The following is a 19,648-nucleotide window of genomic DNA, read 5'->3' as shown; positions in this document are numbered from 1 at the left end:
CCAGTGAGAAGCAGGCTCCGGACTTTGAAAGGGACACTGGCTGTGGGTGCTGTTGGCGGTCATGTTGCCACCCAGGCAGAGGGCATCAGAACAGAGACGGAGAGAGATTCCCGATGTTACCCAGCGCCCGGACCCGGCTACTCAGGAAAGCATGGCACCTGGAGTTTTACATTACATGAGCCAAGCCTGAAGTTCGTTTGAGAGTTGGGTCTCTGACACGTGATGTTGGAAAAGCCCATTAGGACTTGATTCAGGCTGTTCCAAGCGGTGTGCCCTGAGCCTCCATTTCCCTTCTGTACAATGGGGATAGTGACAGTATCTACATCTCACAAGGTGGACTTGTAAAGCAGGCACATCACACAGCAGGTGCCCCAGAAATGGTAGCCCCCTGTCGCATTTAGGGGGTGTGCAAGGCCAAGGCCATCATCCTGAGTTTTCCTCGCTCAGAAGGGAGCGACCACGGTGCCTGCTGTGTAGAGGAACAGGACCGATTGTTGTAAAGCTTATTTCCGCCGCTGTTTCTGTTCCCGTGGTGGGGGGAGGGGCGGAGCGCCGCGGGCGGGAACCTCTTCATCCAGGGATGTGCCGCCGGTCAGGACAGTGAGGAGCGCGTGTGACCCACGGGAGGAGATGGTGGGGACACAAAAGGAGCTGCCTGTCCCAAACCCCGCGTGCAGTTGGCCACAGGGAGGCTGGGATGCCTCAAGCCCCTGCAGTTCCCGGAGGCGCCACATAGTGTCCTCGGAGAGGCGGGCCTAGGCCTCAAGCGGGGACCCCTCCAGTAGGTTATCCCGGGAAGGGCAGTTTCCAGAGAAGAGAGAGAGGCACCTCTCTGCCCCCCCATCCTGTCCCTCAGCCACGCCACCCTGCAGCCTCCCCTGCCCCCACCCTGGGGTCCCCGGCCACAGCTCCCTCTCAGACCTGTATGACCTCAGGCGGTCGCCCAACCTCTGAGCCTCCTCAGCCTCTCCGAGGCAATTCCAGAAGGGTCGAGGCAGCTCAGAGAGGGAGAGGAAGTGGGTGGGGAGAAAAGGGCCACAAGGTAGCCGGGGTGTCCTGGGGTCTTGCTCCTTTGAGCAACATGGCTCTCCTGGGCCTAGAAGGCGAGGGCCCCTCACAAGGCCCGGGCCTGGGCCCTGCTGGGGTCTGCGTGGGTGGGCGCGAAGGGTTATACCCGCAGCAACCTCGGAGGCCGGAGACATTATCACTGTTTATTGGGGTGACGTGTGCCCAGCCGGGGGCTCTGACAAGCGGCTTAGGGTTGCAGGCTCCCCGGGTCACCCCTTTCCCGTTGCTGAGGTCCCAGACTGCCCGCCGGGGCCCTGGGGCCTCCTGAGTGGCAGCCCTCCGTCACCTTGTCCCTGGACCCCAGAGCATCCCGGGGCGGAGCCGGCCTGTCCCAGGCTGGTGAGCGAGCGCGTCACTTCCTGGAGGTCTCTCTCTGGAGAAGCAGGGAGTACCTGCGGAGCCGCATCCCGTGCTCCTGCTCCTTCACCTTCTTCTCCAGCTTCTGGAACCTGCGGGCCGCACAGGTGGACATGAGAGCAAACCGCTTTGTGCCGCGTCATCCCCCTGCCGCCCGGCTCCCGGGTCCCCGGGGCCGACCTTGACCGCCCTGTGCTAATCTAAGAAGCTGTCCCGATGGCACGTCTGCGGCACGTCTGTGTCCCCGGGGCTTGGCCTGGTACTCGAAACACCTTTACCGCGTGACGACGGGGCCTGCGCTCTGAAGCACCCGATGGAAGGCGTGGTGCATGGGGACTTCCGGTCTGTGGCGGGGACCACCGTTAGCCACGTCAGAGTGCCCATGCTTCCTGGGAGTAGATGCTTCTCGAACATCTGCTATTGTCACCGGCTGGACCCCAAGACCTGACCTTGACTGCCCACCTGCCTGAACTTACTGACCTTTGTCCTACATTCTTCCTTAAGCTCTTCTTTCCAGCTTCTCTCTTAACTCAGGCAAAAGACCCAAGGGCGTAGCGATGGAAGCCCAAACCGCCCCTCTAGCAATCACGGCGATGCCCGCACAGAGTTCTGGAAGCCCGGCTGAACAGACCAGTTTGACCTTAGCCTCCCCACTCAGGCCTGTGCTCCTGGACCGTTGGGTGACCCAGGGAGGGACCGGTAGTTACCTTTACTCATAATACCCAACTGTCCACTCCTCGGAGCAGCTCATCTCATTTAGGCGACATATAAGGTACATGTGTAGGCCTGTTTCCTTAGGGCGCGTGTATGGCCTCATGCCCATCTCTGCATACAGTGACAAGACTTCCCTAACCCTCCATGGAAGGAACCCACCCACCCCGGCTCTGGGAGTCACGGCTGTCATAGTTATTCTCCGTGATCTCCTCATTTGCTGCGAAGGCAGTTTCCCTTGGGCCACAGTTCACCTGCTGTAGTTTCTTTTTTTTTTATGTTTTATTTATTTCTGAGAGAGAGAGAGACAGTGTGAGCAGGAGAAGGTCAGAGAGAGGGAGACACAGAATCCGAAGCAGCTCCAGGCTCTGAGCTAGCTTACAGCACAGAGCCCGACACAGGGCTCGAACCCACGAACTGTGAGATCATGACCTGAGCCGAAGTCAGACGCTTAACCGACTGAGCCACCCAGGTGCCCCCACCTGCTGCAGTTTCTATGTGGGACCCCCCACGGAGTGAACTCACATTGGTTTGGTTACCTAGTGACAGGCATGGGTGCAAGCGTGGGAAAGGCCCCAACTGGCTAAAACAGCCCCGCTTCCCCCCCTCAGTTTTGTCAGGGTGACAGAATGAGAAGGACGTCTGTAATTCGAGGCCACAGACGTCAAAGGGAGGAAGGCGGGAGGGACCCACCTGCCCGGGGAGCTCCTGGAAGAGAAGACCTTTGAGTTGGATCTTTTATAAGATGTTAATTTTTTTAAAGCAACAAATAAATGCACATTCAGTATGGGACACCCAGAGCAGCTCAGGATTCACCCCTCGTTCTGCATATGCCCGCTGTGAGCAGGGTGGAGGAGGCCGCCCCTCTGGGGAAGGGGTGTCCCTGGTGCCTGGGTTTCTGCCTTGGGAGCCTGATGCGCACAGGATGTTAACCCACTTGGGCCACGCAGGAACAGGGCTACTTCTGGGGAGAGACACCATGATTGCGGCTTAGGATTTTTGAGGCTCTGCCTGCCAAGGGACATCCACGTGGAGATGTATCTGGTACTCGGTGCACTAAAACATTTTTATTTTTTTCATTTCAAAAAAATGTTTATTTTTGACAGAGAGAGGGAGGGGCAGAGAGAGAGAGAGAGAGAGAGAGAATGAGTGGGGGAGGGGCAGGGAGAGAGGGAGACAGAATCGGAAGCAGGCTCCAGGCTCTGAGCTGTCAGCACAGAGCCCAACGTAGGGTTTGAACCCATGGGCTATGAGATCATGACCTGAACTGAAGTCAGATGCTGAACTGACTGAGCCACCCAGGTGCCCCTAAAACTTTTTAACCTGAAAAAATATACGTTATTTTTTTTTTTTTAAATCAAAGAATACAAGTGGGTATACAACAAGAAGCAATCTCTCTCTCACCTCCGACCCTTATTTTCTGTTCCCACAGCAATGGTAATTAACAGCTTCTTGTAAATCCTTGGAAATTGTTTACACACATACAAGCGTAGATGTGCATATAATTTTTTTTTAATTAAATGGAAGCGTGCCACACACTGCGGTGCCCCTGCTCTTTGCACTGAAACCGTGTCGCAGAACTTGCTTCCGGGAGGCACTCACAGATCTGCCGCCGCCTTTTTCCCTGTTGAGGACATCAGGGCGTCCACTCTTCGGCTAATGCTGCCCGGGCTGCAGGGAACTCTGGGCCCGCGTGCGGGAGCGCTGGGCAGGGAGGGGGCAGAGCATGTGCAGGTTACGAACCCGGGCTTTGAACCCGCACTGCTTGTGTGCCAACCCAGCCCCTGTGCTGACAAGCTGGTGACCCTGGGAGGGTGATTTGACCTCGTCAGCCTCAGCTTCCTCACTGGGCAGTGGGGACAATAATAGTAAAAATAAGATTATGCCTGCAAACCACGTAGCATAGTCCCTGGCACACAGTAGGTGCTCAGTAAAGTTAATTATAATACATCTGCTGCTGATAAATAACTGGATGTGAAATTTTGGGGTCAGGAGTTCAAAACAACATGGATTTAATAAGGGACTGTCCAGGAGTGCTTGGCTGGCTCAGTCGATGGAGTGTGCGACTCTTTTTTTTTTTTTTTTTTTAATTTTTTTTTTTTTTTTGAGAGAGAAAAACAGAGTGCAAGCTAGGGAAGGGCAGAGAGAGAGGGAGACATAGAATCCGAAGCAGGCTTCAGGCTCTGAGCTGTCAGCACAGANCTCTTTTTTTTTTTTTTTTTTTAATGTTTATTTATTTCTGAGAGAGAAAAACAGAGTGCAAGCTAGGGAAGGGCAGAGAGAGAGGGAGACATAGAATCCGAAGCAGGCTTCAGGCTCTGAGCTGTCAGCACAGAGCTCGATGTGGGGCTCGAACCCACGAACCGCGAGATCATGACCTGATCTGAAGTTGGATGCCTAACCAACTGAGCCACCCAGGTGCCCCTAAGTTTATTTGTTTTGAGAGAGAGAGAGAAGACCACAAGCAAGTGAGGGGCAAGAGAGAGAGGGAGAGAGAGAATCTGGTGCAAGCCCTGCACTGTCAGCTTGGAGCCCAACACAGGGCTCGATCCCACAAACCATGAGATTGTGACCCAAGCTGGAAACCAAGAGTTGGATGCTCAGCCAACCCAGCTACCCAGGTGCCTTGGAGAGTGTAACTTCTTGACCTAGGGGTTGTGAGTTTGAGTCCCACGTTGGGTACAGAGATTAATTTTAAAAATATCTTAAAAAAAAAAAACAAACCAAAAAGCTGTCTAAGAGGCAGCTGGAGAGATGTGACCAGGGCAAGTTTTGAAAGGAAGCCCGAAGGTAAAGTCATTCGTGTGTTCCAGACCGCGTGGGTACAGGATCTACAACATAATGTTGGCGTGGGGACAGTCTTTCTCGACGATCTGATGATAAAAATGGTTAGCCTCTTGGCCCTTGCAGCGTGTGTTAGGCAATGTGCTATGCAGACATGCAGCTGTCACCCATTTTACACACGGAGACACTGAGGCCCGCCCTGTTACACAGCCAGAGCCCCCTGTCTGTGTCCCAGTCATACTGCAGAGCTTAGAGCTTGCACCCCGGATTTGAGGCGCTTTGCACCCGCCCCTCCGTGAAGCCCAAGGGAGAAGATGGAAAACTCCAGCTACCGGACACTCGAAACTTCTGTCTGGCTAGATGAGCAACCCCAAGTCCTCCTGTCCAGAGACACACCAGGAAAAATTATTCGCAGCACACTGACACAGAACTCTTAAAATGAACCCACGCGTGAGAAACATATCCAGGGCCAGCCAGGGAAGGAATGAGAGAGACGTATAGTACGTGTAACAGAAAGATGCTCAGTGTCCTTCGTTGCCTAATTAAAATCGCTGTGGGCTCTCAGTTCCTGCCTGCCCAGGGGGCCAGGTGCCCTGCGGACCTGGTGCCCGCTCATCCCAGAAACCCGCCTTCTGGCAGACACGTGGGTGCTTGAACCCGGATCTCGCTGGGCTTTGTATTCCACAGGAATAAAGGGAGAGAAAGACAGAGAGAGACAAAGAGGAGAGGGACAGAGAGAGGAAGGGACACTGTTTCTGTCTGCTGCCCACTGTCCCGAAGTTTCTGCCTTGTGATCACGAATGACCTGGCCAGGGAGGGCAGACCCGGAAGCAGGGTGCGGCGCCAGCTGGGAGTGGTCCCCGGAGCCCGGGCTGGACGGGCACAGAGGCCAGTCCTCGGGGTGGGGGCGAGGGCGCGTACTTGCCGCTCACTGGCCTCCTTTTAAAGCGCCAAAGTCAGGTGCCCTTTCACACTGGCTATTTATGAAATAGTTTCACAAAACTATTTGTGAAAACAGTTTGGACAGATTATTGCAAGCCCGCAACTCTGAATCGATTGCCACATAAGCCACTGCCCTGAAATTTCACCCAGTTTTAGGGCCAAGGGAAGTGGTTTCAGACACGTGGAGTAAGTAGGGGAAAACAAGGTGGGATTGAAATATTTGGGACCTGTACGCATATCGGGGGTAAACAATAGGAACATGTGAGTGACAGAGGCTAGGTCTGGATGTTCAGCGACTTTTTCCCCCCAAAACTGCTATATGAAAAGTTTCAAAATAAAAATGTCAGAGCCAGGGCATGGGGGGCTACTTTTTGGGAAAGCCCCAGATATCAGACCTCAGAGCACACAGAACAGGAAAAGCCTTCTTTAAATCAGTTTTTCCCACTGTGTTGCTGGGACCCGATCGGGAAATGGGCTGCTTGTCACAAGGGATGTAATTCGAACACTGTGATCAGGCCCAAGTAGAAGTTCCTTCAAGCTGGGCTGGCCCCAACCACACAGTGCAACCCCATCCCAGCTCCTGCTGGGTCCCAGTGAGAACTGCCCTGAGCTTTTCTGTTCCCAGGGCGGCCCTAAGCCCAGGCCACCTCCTCCCCGCCCCCCCCCCTTCCAGCTGGTCAGCCCCAAGGACTCCAGCTCTCTCCCTGCTTCCCACTCCATCCCTCCCCGCTATGGGGCCACCCTACGGAGGTGCTCAGGTGTGACACCTGAGGGCTAAGCTCTGCGGACAGACAGGGAGGAAAGACTTCTGGAAAAGGCGATGCAGGCACACGGACTGCAGGGGGCAGGGCGGAAAGGCCAGCCCGACCACAGGGGAGTGGAGAGATTCATTGCAGACGCCCCCTTTCCACGGAAGTGACATTGGCATATTTCCAGGGAAATTTTTCTTAAAATTGAAGAATTAAGTTATATTCCAGAGTGACAGAAAGCCAGATTTAAAAGCTGAACACGAAACGTGATCTCGACTTCGTAAAAACGCCCAAGGAAAACCCTGAGGGAAGTGCACTGACCTATGAACAGCAGGGCTAGGTTTTGGGGTGACGGTTGTGGGTGGTTTCAATGTTCTTTTTTGCGTCGTCCTGTTTTCCAGATTTCCACAGCATATAGAACTTCTATCAGAATGATGAATAACTTTTTTTTAAATTTACAACAAGGAAGTACCCTTTTCTGGTTGTAAGTTCCACCTGAAGCAGATTTCAGGGGCTCAGTAGGGCTCTGCACGTGTCCGAGTACTAATCCCCGCTCCTTGGCTGAGGGTTGGAAATGTCAGGCTCCTTGGCTGAGGATTGGAAATGTCAGTCGGGGATTGGGGCAGCCTCAGTGGGCTGGGCCCCCCTGCCACCAGGCAGGAGGTGAGCCACCCAGCACTGGAAATGTTGGCCTTTGGTCCGTTCCCACAGGCCGGGTGGCCAGCTGGCTTTTGGGAGAAGTGGGAAGGTTCACCCTTTCCCAGCCGGAAAAAGAGGGCATTAAACTGCGAGACACAAATGGAAACGGGCTCCTGAAACACGGAGGTCCTCTGAGCCTTGTTGGGAAAGAGCTCCAGAGATGCCGAGCCACGACATGACACCCAGGAGAACAGCCTCACCATAGCCATGACCTTAACTCATACCCTTGACTTTCTTTTTTTTTTAACCATTTCTAAAAATTTTCAAAAAAAAATTTTTTTTGGTAGAAAAGCTGCAAACAGGGAAAATGCAAAAAAAAAAAAAAAAAAAGCACACCTATGTCATCACCCAAATAGAACTGCTGTTACTATAGGTAAGCACGTGCCCAGCCTCCTCCCCGGATCAGGATCATACTGTAAATAATAATGCGTAACCTCTCCCTGTCTTTTGTTTGGAAAACTTTCGTTGCAAGTAGTACAGAGAGCCTGCAGCTGTAAGTCGCCGATTGTGAACATTTTGTCTGTCTGTCCCTCCGTCTCTTTCCGTGAGTATTTTCCTGGGTTTCACTGGTTGGTGACATTTTCTCTTCCTCTCTCTAAATGTTTTCCTGGTCTGTGCTTCAGAGTGAGCTGCAGACCTCTTGATGCTGCACCCTTAAATGCGTCATCGGCCTCTCCTCAAAGTCACCCCATCAAGGGTCAAAATAAGAAACGGTGATGTGAAGAACTGCCGGATGCTCTCAGGGAATCTTTAATCAGGGGACGTGTCCACTGACCCCTCCTTCACTGTCCTCCCCGAGACCCACAGACCATCTCCCTCTCCTGATGAATGGGCTGCTTCCCTCCAGGAGATCCTGAAAGCCCCCGGGAACCCCCCACAGCCCAGGAACTACGGGCAGCAGGGAAATGCAGCCATGGGGACCATTCACAGCGCCACCTCGCGGTGGTGTTTAGAATTCGCCCCGGCACGAACTGGAATTAACCCAGCATCCTTCTCGCACCTACCAAAAGGCACTTGACACGTATTATCTCTGGGATACTATAAAATCTGAGGGCTGGGTACCATCGAAGTGTCCACAGCACAGCCTGGTGCACTTCAGGTGTTCAAGACACCTGTTTTGAACAATGGAGGAAACTGAGGCTCTCGGAGGTGAAGGCACTAGCCCAGGGTCTCTCAGTTGGGAAGGAGAGGCATCGGATTTCAAGCCTGAGTATCCTGGCCATTCCACTTCATTCCTCTTGAGGAGAGTAAATAGGAAAAGGGGAGATGGTCGTAAAGGGATATTATGAGGATTGAAGAGATCACAGGGTCTCAGAAGATTCTGGAAGGGAAGGGGCCACCAGAGTGCCCTCTCTGAGGTGCATCCAGGGCTCTGCTGGTAACCCCTCCTGCCTGAAGTATAGGGTGCAATCATGACGGAAACCATCAGCAAGAATTTGCAAACTGCCAGAGATTTGTGGCAGATGGATTAGAAGAGGTTCCTGCTGGGGCCCCTGGGGGGCTCAGTCGGTTGAGCGTCCGACTTCAGCTCAGGTCATGATCTCGTGGTTCGTAAGTTTGAGCCCCGCGTCAGGCTCTGTGCTGACAGCTCGGAGCCTGGAGCCTGCTTTGGATTCTGTGTCTCCCTCTCTCTCTGCCCCTCCCCTGCTCATGCTCTGTCTCTCTCTCTCTCTCCCCCTCAAAAATAAATAAACACTAAAACATTTTTAAAAAGAGAGAGAAAGAGAGACCTGCTTCTCCAGAACAGACAGAGCACAGCTCCTTATGCTTTTACAGCAGAAAGGGCCGCAGGCAGAGCCCCCGCGGGCCTGGAGTTCACAGGAGAGAGACACGTGGCCAAACCATTTGTCCAGACAATAGATAAAGCAAAGGGGGCTTGGATCAGGGGCTGGTGACCAGTTTCAATAAAGGGCCAGATAGCAAATGAGGTGTGCTTTATGGATCACGTGGTCTCTGCCATCACTAAGTCATGAGCAGCCACGAATGAGATGTAGCAAATGGGCCAAACCCGGCCCACGCCTTACGCCCCCGTCTTCCATGACTGGTGTCTGATCATCCAAATACAGTTTTACAAAACCAAAGAATCGAGAAGGCGGGAAGACAAGACAGTCTTGACGAGGAGAAAGCAGCGACTGGCGGTCCTTCTTTACCAGCCTGAACCCACGGCTCCCTTTCCTACCAACCCGCTCAGGAAACCAGAGTGTGGCTTCCGGGCTACGATATGGTGGGGTCCCCTGTGGAAGGGGCGATCGAAATGCCAGACGGATCTTACCACCAGACACACTCCCCTGGTCCTCAATCCAGAGACAACCCCAGGAGCAGGACAGGAGGCAGACCAGGACCCTACCTCTTCTGGAGGAAGATCTCGCATCTTTTCTCCAAGGGCAGCGCCTGGGCGAAGGCCATGCTATCGGTCATGTCCGTTTGCGGAACGGTGCCAGGGTTACAGATGTTTTCCAGGAGTGGATAGGCCTTGAGATTAAAATAGAAAATAGAATTCTGGATGTCCTTGGCGTCCTCGGATTCAATTTCGTCAGGATGGTCCCCTGGGATGAAACAAAGACACGGCGTTTTTAGAGGGTTGCCCTTCTCTGTGGGCCGGGTGGGCACCTGGGGGTGACTCTCTGCTTGCAAAGGCTGGGCCATCGGCGCTGAGCTGTGAGGGGCTCACTTGATCGGGGGCAGCAGGGGTCTCTCGGGAACCCCGTGTTTTGGCTAAGTACCTCGTGAGGGGCTAAGCAGCAGCGTCCTTTCAGCCTGTGGCTCAGGGTCAAAGAGCGGGGAAGAGGTGGGGGGCGTCACCCTGTGCTTTGGGAAGGGACCGAAGCAAGGCAAACAGCAGTCCCCAGAGCCCCCCTCCCATACCTCGGAGCAGGAAACACGGGTGATCCAAAGGCACGACAAACACGGGCTTCCAGGGCACTGCCAGACAGTAGGTTCTGGGTGGAGCAAAGGCACAGATAACCTGAGGCTTGGCCACATCCATGAGCTGCACGGAGCCATTCCTGGAAAAGGTCAGCACCTGGCAAGCAAAGAGATGGTGACAGGGACTTCTCTGTCACGCCTGTTTGGAGTAAGAGAAGCAGCTGGACATAAAGACCAGCAACAGAGAGAACTGACTTGCTTGGGGAGCAGAGAGACATGTGTTAACTTCTCCGGTGAGCCCAGCATCAACGGGCCGTCTTCAGGTGCAGTGTCTGATCACCCCCCCCCCCCCCGCCCCTCCGGCCCCAGCTTCTCTTCTAGCTCAGCAGCATCCTGGCCCGGGCTCAGCACTGCCCTCTGCACACCTACTCTTTCCATTCTGTCCTCTGAGACCCCGCTCCAGCCCACAGCCCAGCCCCTCCTGGCCCTGGATCTGAGCCCGGCTGCTCTCCTGCCTGGGCCTCCCTGTAGAGGAACCGCTAGATGCGCCCCAATCTCCTGTGGTCCAGCTGCCACACCCCGTCCCCGCCCCTCACACTTCAACATCCAAGAGTGCGTCCTTGCCCTGTCCGCCCGCACTGTCATTTCCTCCCGAAAGCAGCCCCCCGCCCCCCCCCCGACTTCCGCAGGCTGCGGTGGGGTCCCCTCTCTCTGTTCCGCGGCATGCAGTGCCCAGCGCGTCACAGCCTCTCTCAGGGCAGCTGCGCGGTGATTGCCTGTCTTCCCAGCTGAACCGTGCGCTCCACCGGGATGGCGACTTGCTCTCGCGTCCCTGTGCGCCCCACAGCGAGTCTAGTGCCTCGCACTTGACGGGCCTTCAACAAACAGGTTTTGAAGGGAAAACAAACCCACTTGCTGACGAGGAGGGAGGGCGTGGGGAACCTACCACGCCGGGTAAGGCTGGGACCGGGGCCACTGCACAGATGGCTTCATCCAGGTTCTTTACGGGGCTGCGGGGAACCAGACACACACACACACGTTCGTCCTGGGCGGAGTTAAGGCTGTGCTACCTCTCCTGGGCCTGACCCAGGAGAGAGTCTTGTAAATAAGCATCAGGAGACATGTTAGAGACGGTTCATAGTAGCAGACACAGGGAACAATCGCCTGACCCCCTGGTAGGAGAATGCCTTGTTGTGATATATCATAGGATGGGATGCTGTAGAGCCAGGAAAATACAGCCTGCATTCGCCAACATGGGCGACTCTCCTGAACAAGTTACAGAATAAACAGACCCAAGAAACAAGCTAGAGAATACACAGCATAGGATTCCCTTTACAGATTCCCCAAATAGGCGCAGCCAATGTGTTCCTGGGAGTTACATGTGGCTAATTCTTATAGGAAAGCGAAGGAATGAATGATGAATTTTGGAAAACGACACTGTCGATTGGAAAAGAAACTGGCCATGGTATTTGGCGGCGACTCCCATCAAAAGGTGGAGTCAGTGTCTCCACTGCTTGACTGCGGGTGTGGCCACGTGCCGTGCTTTGTCCAGTGTAATAGGGCTTGGAAGGTGTGCCGTGTGGTTGCCCTGGCTTGCGGAGGGGACCCCTCAGGCTGTGGGGCGTTGGAGGCTGAGACGGCCCACGGGAGCCACCACGGGGAAGAGAACCAAGTGTCCTGGCCAATGGCCACCCAACTGCCACCTATGCAAGTGGGGCCGTCCCAGACCATCCAGCCCCCAGCCCAGCTGCTAGAGCCTAAGCAAGACTAGTGGAACAACTGGCCCAAATTGCTGACCTGCGAAATCGGGGGCTAAATAATGACTGTTTCCTTAAGCCATTAAGCTGTGGTATGGTTTGTAATATGTACAGCCACGATTACTAAGGGGGTCACCTCTGGGGAAGAGAGAGAAGGGTGTGACCAGAACAAGCACACAGAGAGCTTAACTGACTTGGAGATGATCTATTTCTTTTTTTTTTTTTTTAATGTGTGTTTATTTTTGAGAGAGGGAGACGGAGGGGGTGGGGGGAGAGAGAGAGAGAGAGGCAGAGGGAAGAGAAGAGAGAATCCTTCCCTGTCAGTGCAGAGCCCAATGTAGGGCTTGAATCCATGAACCTGAGATCATGCCCTGAGCTGAAACCAAGAGCTGGATGCTTAACCGACTGAGCCACCCAGGCATCCAGGAGATGATCTATTTCTTAAGGTTCATGATGGTACAAGGTAGTTTCTCTCACCCTCCCTCTCTCTCCTCCACTCTTCGTTTCCCTCTCTATATAGACACCCAAATACATATACACATACATCTATACTATATATAGTATGCATACATATATGGTGTGTATACAGCGATACCCTAGATATACACACGTACATATTATACAGCTCATTTGCACACATAAAGTATTTTCACAGCTTAAAAAAGAAAGAGACACTTGAGACCATTTAAAACAGGGACTCTCCAGGAAACTGTCATTTTGGCAGAAATGACACTCTGGTCATGCGGGACACGAAAGCTGTCCTTTGTGCCGCCGCACAGCTTTGTGAGACGAGTTTTTACATTGGCACGTATGAAGGACAGGGGACGCGGGATCTCACAGCGGGGGTGCCGACTGCGGAGCCTGTGGACTCCAGCGGGGGAGCCGGTCACTTCCGTCCGGCAGATCATTTGCCCCATCCTGCGCCCAGGCCACCGACCTCTCAACCAGCACACTGATGGTGGGTTCCCGGGCCCCCCTGGCCGTCACCAGATAGAGGGAGGAGTCTGTGCACAGCACCACACATTGCATCTGGGACTTCACAGGCGCCTCAGGATACACGTTCTGTCCCTCGTGGACCAAGTAGTGTTTTAGGAAGTGAATGCTCTGGCAGGAACATTCCTCGGGAAGAGCGACGACCCCAAGAGGGAAACCTGGAGAAACAGCCGCACAGGCAGGTCAGCAGAGGGGGCGCGCGGCTGACGCAGTCGTGGGCGCACGGTCTGTGACCAGCAGGCACATGAGGGATGCGAAGGCAAGAGCCAGCAATGAGAGCCTTCTGAAAGTGAAACCAGGAACCCCCCATGCCCAGCGGGAGAGAAGAGCCCCCCTTCTAAGTAGGCAGGGGACCGGGGGACGTGGAGGACCAGCCCCGGGGAGGGGGCCAGAGTCAGCACTGGGCCAGAAGGGGCAGTGCCCTGCCGAGCGCGGAACCACAGGTCAAGGTGTATCAGAGAGGAGGCGATCTCAGAAGGAGAGGGGGGTGTGTGTAGTCAGACAATATCCAGAATGTATCCATATCCAGACAAATGAAAACAAACTATTGAGCAAGTGAATGTGAAATTAATGAGCATTCTTCAGCCCTTTCAATGCCTTTCGCTATTGTAAGGAGGCTGTGGGTGAGGAACTAAAATTCAAGAGGGCGGGTAGTGTTTATGTCCCTACTATGTGGGCAGAGTGCCTGACGACCACTGAACCCTTCAGATGGAAATAGCCCAAGCGAGGAAGGCACTCCCCTGACTTGGCCCCTGAGATCGCCAGTGAGCAGGGCACTCTCTCTGGTCCTCACCCGCGCACTGGCTGGGAGGGCTGCCCAGGGAAGACAGGCCACCTCTACGCTCAGATGGGACACGCGTCCAATTGTAAAGTGACAAACCAGTGATTCAGTCATCACGTCTAAAACAGTTTGGTAAGAGGGAGCCAATCGCTTAGAGGCCGATCAGTTTAGGGAAACTAGATACCACCGATTTTCTGCACCTACAGAGCTGGAGCCAGGACCCTGGGAGCCCAGGACTCTAGCAAGGAGCCACCCACCCTGAATGGCTGCTGGTCTTGCACTGGCCACCCTATAGGTCTCTTAGCTTCAATACCAGTGGGGTTCCTGCTGACCCCGGTGGGGGGTAGAATCGCAGGAAGGAAGACTCGCTTATTTTGAGAACTTGGGGGCTGGTGGGGGGGCGGGGCAAGGCTGCCATGATATCACATGCTGTGCTGGAAGACACTTCCTCACCCGAGTGCTCCAGGGCGGGGCACGGAGGGAGCACTGAGCAAATACACGGGGATTGGGAGGTATCAGCACGTACTGTGTTCAATGAGTGTCTGTCTAATGAATGAATGAGGGGAAGGCGGGACCAACTCCCCGGGTTGACTTCAGAACGCAGAGTAACTAACAGAAGGCCCAGAGCCTGCAGGAATCTCAGAGCTCCCCGGAGGCTCATTACCCAGAGTCCCGTCTGGGGGTCATGCAGAGGTGGGGGCTCACCTTCGGCCAGGTCCCACAGCGTGAGCACGCCGTCCTCACAGGCCAGCACCAGGTAGGAGCAGCCGAAGCTGAGCCGCGAGGCGGTGATGGGCGCGGCACAGGGCCACACGCCCTCCGGGTCTAGTGGGGAGGACAGCACTCACGAGGCGCCCCCCACCCCGTCGCTGCACCTGCCCACCTCCTCCACCCTCACAGCTCGAGGCCCAGACTCGTCTGCCTGTCTGGGACACGGGCAGGGGCGCCTGCTGGGTCCTCTGCGGCACTCCCGCCTGCCTCAGGATGAAAGAGCAAGTCACACTGCTATTTGGCTGATGCTAACACTGAATAAGTACTCGCCAGGTGCTAAGCACCCATTAGCACCCGTATTTCACAGATGAGGAGACTGAGGCAGAGAAGTGACCTGCCCAAGGTCAGAGCCAGTCAGTACAGAGGTTGTGATTAGAAGCGATGCTGCCTGAGAGAGTGTTGGGAAGAGACAAAATTCTTCCTTTGTACATTTTCAAATGTTAAAGGAGAATTCTAAAGAATAGCATCCATGTACAGCTCATGGAATTACCGCAAAGCGAACCTGCTCCCAAAACCGCCTCCACGAATTTGTAAAAACCAAACAAAGACCACTAAGGGGTGGTCCTGAGTGCCTTTCAATTTCAAAGAGCTTTCACATACAGAAACCCTCTGGATTTTGCGATCCACGCCAAGCACGTGCAGCCAGCAGGGACGGTGTGATGAATGAATGAGCTCTGTGTTTCAGATGAGAATACAGGATTGGGGGCATGCAGTGACTGCCTGAAACTACACAGCTTGTGGGCTGCTGGGCCGGGGCTGGATCTGGCCCCTGATGCCAAGCCTCTTGTTACCTCAGTGGCCAGAGGAGCCCTGTGGACCTGACCGGGCTTTCTCCCTATCAACCTATTCTCTTTAAGAAACATGACCATTCAGGGGTGCCTGGGTGGCTCAGTTGGTGAAGCGACCCATTTTGGCTCAGGTCACGATTTTGCAGTCTGTGAGTTCAAGCCCCGCGTTGGGCTCTGTGCTGACAGCTCGGAGCCTGGAGCTGCTTCAGATTCTGTGTCTCCCTCTTTCTCTGCCCCACACCTGCTTCTTCTCTCTCTCTCTGTCTTTCAAAAATAAATCAATGTTAAAAAATTAAAAAAAAAAAAAACAGACGTGACTGTTCAGAGACAGAGCCTTGCGCTCACACCACAGCCCCTGAGCCCACTGCTTCTGCCTGCACAGCTCTGGTCCCCTAAAGTCCCCTAAAGTGACGTGTCAGTCATGTGCTCCCAGCTAAGCAGAAGGACATGTTCTCAGGCAACTCCCGTCTCAGCAGCCAAGTACCGACTTTATCCTTGAGAGTTCGGTTAAGTGAATAGAGGAAGAAGTTGTGACTTCCAGTCCAGTGTATGCCAAGGACACAGGCTACCCCTGGGAAAGAAGAGAGGAAAGGGGCGTCACGCGAGGCAGCTGGGCACTCCCTGGTTTGTGCGGAAGGTGTTTGCCCAAGAGGAGGTCGGTTTGAAGTCAAAGGTGGTGTGTTCTAACGGGCAGCGCCCAACGGAGGGCTGAGCCTCCTGGGGAGGAGGGCTGAGCACCCCCGGGGAGGAGGGCTGAGCACCCCCGGGGGGCTATTGGCACGGCCAGCTCGTCTTCCCGGGTGAGGAGGCTGGTCACAGTGCCCATCGTCTAGGTAATTCACATCCCCGTGGCTGTCAGTGTCTTAAATCCCATGTTCTACAGAATGAGTTCGTGTCCAGAGCGGCCCGGCAGGATATGTGTCAGACCCTCCTCCGTGGCCGGTACTCCCTGAAGACCACGCGGCCTCCGTTATCAGGGAGTCTGGGCTGGGGCACCACGCGTCCGGACACCGTTACGTGGCGACCTACTTTCCGCTTCATTCCCTCCCACCACGCAGGGGTCACTGGGGCGAGTGGACCACCTGCCCAGGATACCCACCCGCGTCGTGTTCGTTTACCTGGGGAGCTCTTGACGTCCGCTGGCGTGGCGGTTATGCAGCTAGGAAGGAGGAAGTAGAACGTGGCCGTACTGGGGGGAAGAAGAGAGACACTAGTCAGCCATGGCAGACTCCCTGGCAAGGAGAGACCCTGGCAGAGTCTTGGTACTGAAACCAGAAATGGGTCCTTAGGATGGGCCTTCCCAGGGGTGCCAGGCCATGCGGTGAATCACGTGGTATGTGCTGGCCCTGGTGGCCGCAGACCTTGGGCGTTGGTGAGGACAGGGGCAGGCCGAGCCGCGAGCGTCACTCCCAGGCTGGGAAGGGCACCCAGCACCCAGCAGAACTTCTCTGTCCTTGGGGCAGATCCCTCAGCAGCCAGACTTGGCTGCTCCCTTATGCTGGGGGCAATCCAACCAGCGTGTGCTAAGTCTGCTGTCCTTAACAAGGAGAGCCAACCGATTTCCTGATTTACAGAGTTTGTAGCTTCTTGCGGTATAAAGCCTCCCACCACAGACATTACCAGCAGTTTAACTACTAGCCTGCAAAATTCGTAAATACCCAGCTAGGTCCTCACTGGGGCTCGGGTAGCTTAGCTGCGAGGAGGGCGCAGCCCTAGGAGTTTGTGTCCCGAGGTGAGAAAATTCAAGGTGCACTTGACAGCAAAATGAGAGGTTTCTCTTCCCGTGTGAAGCAAGAAAGTTCCTGAGCTCCATGGTAGCTGTGAGGAGAGCCACTTCCTAAAACCAGCTCCACCAGCTCCTTCAAAGCGTTGGGCTAGGTTTTTGCAGTCACAGCAGGGGATTGCTGAGCCCCACCTGCAGCCTGAGGTTACAGAATAAGGTATTCTAGTAATTCTTTGTAATCTGTTACATTTAGAAAGACTGGATGGGAATGAAGGAAAATGTGAATAGTGGTGACTTTTTTTTTTAAATTTTTTTATTAAAAAAAATTTTTTTTAACATTTATTTGATTTTGAGACAGAGAGAGAGAGAGGGAGACACAGAATCTGAAACAGGCTCCCGGTTCTGAGCTGTCAGCACAGACCCCGACACGGGGTTCAAACCCATGACCGCGAGATCATGACCTGAGCCAAAGTCAGACGTTTAACCGACTGAGCCACCCAGGCGCCCCTACTGGTGACTTTTAGTTCTGTCTTTAGGATCTTCTGTGTCTAGATAATCGGGGTGGGGGGGGGGACATTTTTTTAAAGAGAAGACACATAAAAGTGTAAAATAAACTCTACTTTTCGTCTCATAGATGTCTATTCCCTCTTTGAAATCCGCCTGATCAGTCTCTGTTCTAACTCTCTTTGAAGAATCTCCACACACCTTTTCAAAACCCTCTGCTGAAAATCCCCCAAACCAGAAAGAGCTTTTAAACTGAGGATTAATTCAAGTGCTTGGGTGGATTCCTGCGAGTGTCCAGCCCCTCCCCCCACCCACCCCGGCTGCCGGGAGGCGGGGCCTCCTTCGCGCTCACCTGAGCCGCTCCTCCTCCCACTCCCCATCCAGGTACTTCTTGAACGAGGCTTTGAAGATGGCCGCCTGCTGCTCCCACTGAATGTCCTTGATGAAGTGGTTCTGCCCTGAGCCCAGCCCGTAGCAGTCCTCTATCCTTGCAAAGACTTCCAGGGGGCTCTTAAAGGTGGTACCTGGGTGGAAAAGATCCCAGAATCGGTCAGACCATGGGACGTCCCCCTTCCTGATTTTTCCCTTCCTTCTGAGAGACCTCCCTTTCCAAAGGAGACTCACCAAGAACAAAGCCCACAAAACACAAAGGAGTTGGTTACTCAGGTTTATTTTAGTCCGGCCGGACAGCCCCTCCTGAGCACCTGAAAAGTCCTCGGAAGAGCGCCCGCCGAGCTATAGCTCAGGGTTTATATAGGGAGAGGGGCGAAGCAGGTGTACAGAAGTGGGAATTTTGCGGCTAGAGGTGGGGGTTGCTTAACAGTTGCTTGAAAAGCCTGTTGACTGTTTTAATCCCAATGTTCGTTATTAAAGATTTGCATCTCAGGGACTGGCTGGAGCCAGGAGGAGCCAGGTTGCTCAACTCCTGACCTTTTACCAGAATGGAGTTTGAGATCCATTTGGTGGTGGATAGTAGTTTGTTCCTTTTTATTGATAATATTCCATCAAGTGAATATATGTTCTCTTGTTGATCGACATTTTGGTTGTTTCTTGTTTGGGGCTATGGAGACTCTTGTCACTGTTACGGTTCTTGACGTGTCTCCGCGTATGCATTTACTTGCAAACCTGTCAGATACATACCTAGGAGGAGGGTGACCACTTCACCCTGGTTTGCTCAGGAGTTCCGTGGTTTTAGCACTGAAAGCCCCACATCCCAGGAGACCAACCCCTGTCCCACGCAAGCTGGTATGGTCAGTCACACGGCCTCCGAGTGTAACCGCTGGGTCTCAGGGTATAAATTATTGTCAACACCACTAGGTCATACCAAACTGTTTTCCAAAGTGGTTGTGCTGATTTTTATTGCTAACTGCAGTCTATGGGATTCCATGTCCTCACCAACTTGGTATGGTCCGCCTCTTAGATGTTGCCATCATGATGGGTGTGGAGTGGTAGCTCATTATGGTTTTACTTTGCATTTCCATGGTAACTAATGGTGTGGAGTACTATGTTCACATGTTTATTGGCCATTTGAATAATCTCTTCCCTGTTTTATACTGAAGTATCTTTTTTCCTTAATAAGCTGTAGGAATTCTTTATATATTCTCAATATGGACCATTCATAAGTTTTATGTGTTTTGTAAAAATCTTCTCCCACTGTATTGCTCTTTCATGCTTTTAATGATGTTTTAGGATGACTAGAAGTCCTTAATCTTAGTGGCCAAATTTATCAAGTTTTTCTTTTATTATACATCCTTTTTGTGTTTTGCTTAAAAAGTCTTTCCCTACCCAGAAATCATAAAGATACTGTCTTATATTATTTTCTGAAAGCTTTATTGTTCTCTCTTTCATATTTGCTTCTATGGGTCATCTGGAATTTGGTTTTGTGTATGGTGTGAGCCAGGAGTCAAGTCTCACTTTTGTTTCCATATGGACACCCAGCACCATTTATGGAAATGACCATTGTTTCTCCCCTGCTCTGTAATGTCACCTCTGTCAGGTATCAAGTGTCCAGTTATGCCTTGGTCTGTTCTGACCTATCATGTTTCATTCATCTATTTTTCTATCTACTATAATCTATGATTTCTACCTATATTTCTATATTTTAGGTATACTTCTATTATTCACTCATCTATTTTTCTAGTCTTTTTTTTTAATAT

At 53.2% G+C, this 19,648-nt stretch overlaps 1 protein-coding gene across 1 annotated transcript in view; it reads right to left on the bottom strand.

Annotated features, from left to right (window-relative positions):
• Nucleotides 1-1,197: 1,197 nt before the first annotated feature.
• WDR93 (WD repeat domain 93) overlaps nt 1,198-19,648 on the bottom strand; it is a 47,888-nt gene continuing 29,437 nt past the window's right edge. The window contains exons 9-17 of the mRNA XM_039257628.1: nt 17,845-18,016; nt 16,384-16,454; nt 15,750-15,836; nt 14,412-14,531; nt 12,870-13,083; nt 11,122-11,185; nt 10,176-10,332; nt 9,658-9,856; nt 1,198-1,517 (exon numbers count right to left, since the gene is read on the bottom strand). Coding sequence (XP_039113559.1) covers nt 1,421-1,517; nt 9,658-9,856; nt 10,176-10,332; nt 11,122-11,185; nt 12,870-13,083; nt 14,412-14,531; nt 15,750-15,836; nt 16,384-16,454; nt 17,845-18,016 — 1,181 coding nt within the window. The 3' untranslated portion in view covers nt 1,198-1,420. The remainder of the gene's footprint in view (nt 1,518-9,657; nt 9,857-10,175; nt 10,333-11,121; nt 11,186-12,869; nt 13,084-14,411; nt 14,532-15,749; nt 15,837-16,383; nt 16,455-17,844; nt 18,017-19,648) is intronic.

Source organism: Hyaena hyaena, unplaced genomic scaffold (assembly GCF_003009895.1).
Source record: "Hyaena hyaena isolate Hyena2069 unplaced genomic scaffold, ASM300989v1 scaffold_13, whole genome shotgun sequence".
NCBI lineage: Eukaryota > Metazoa > Chordata > Mammalia > Carnivora > Hyaenidae > Hyaena > Hyaena hyaena.
This window is presented reverse-complemented; position numbering and strand designations above follow the sequence as displayed.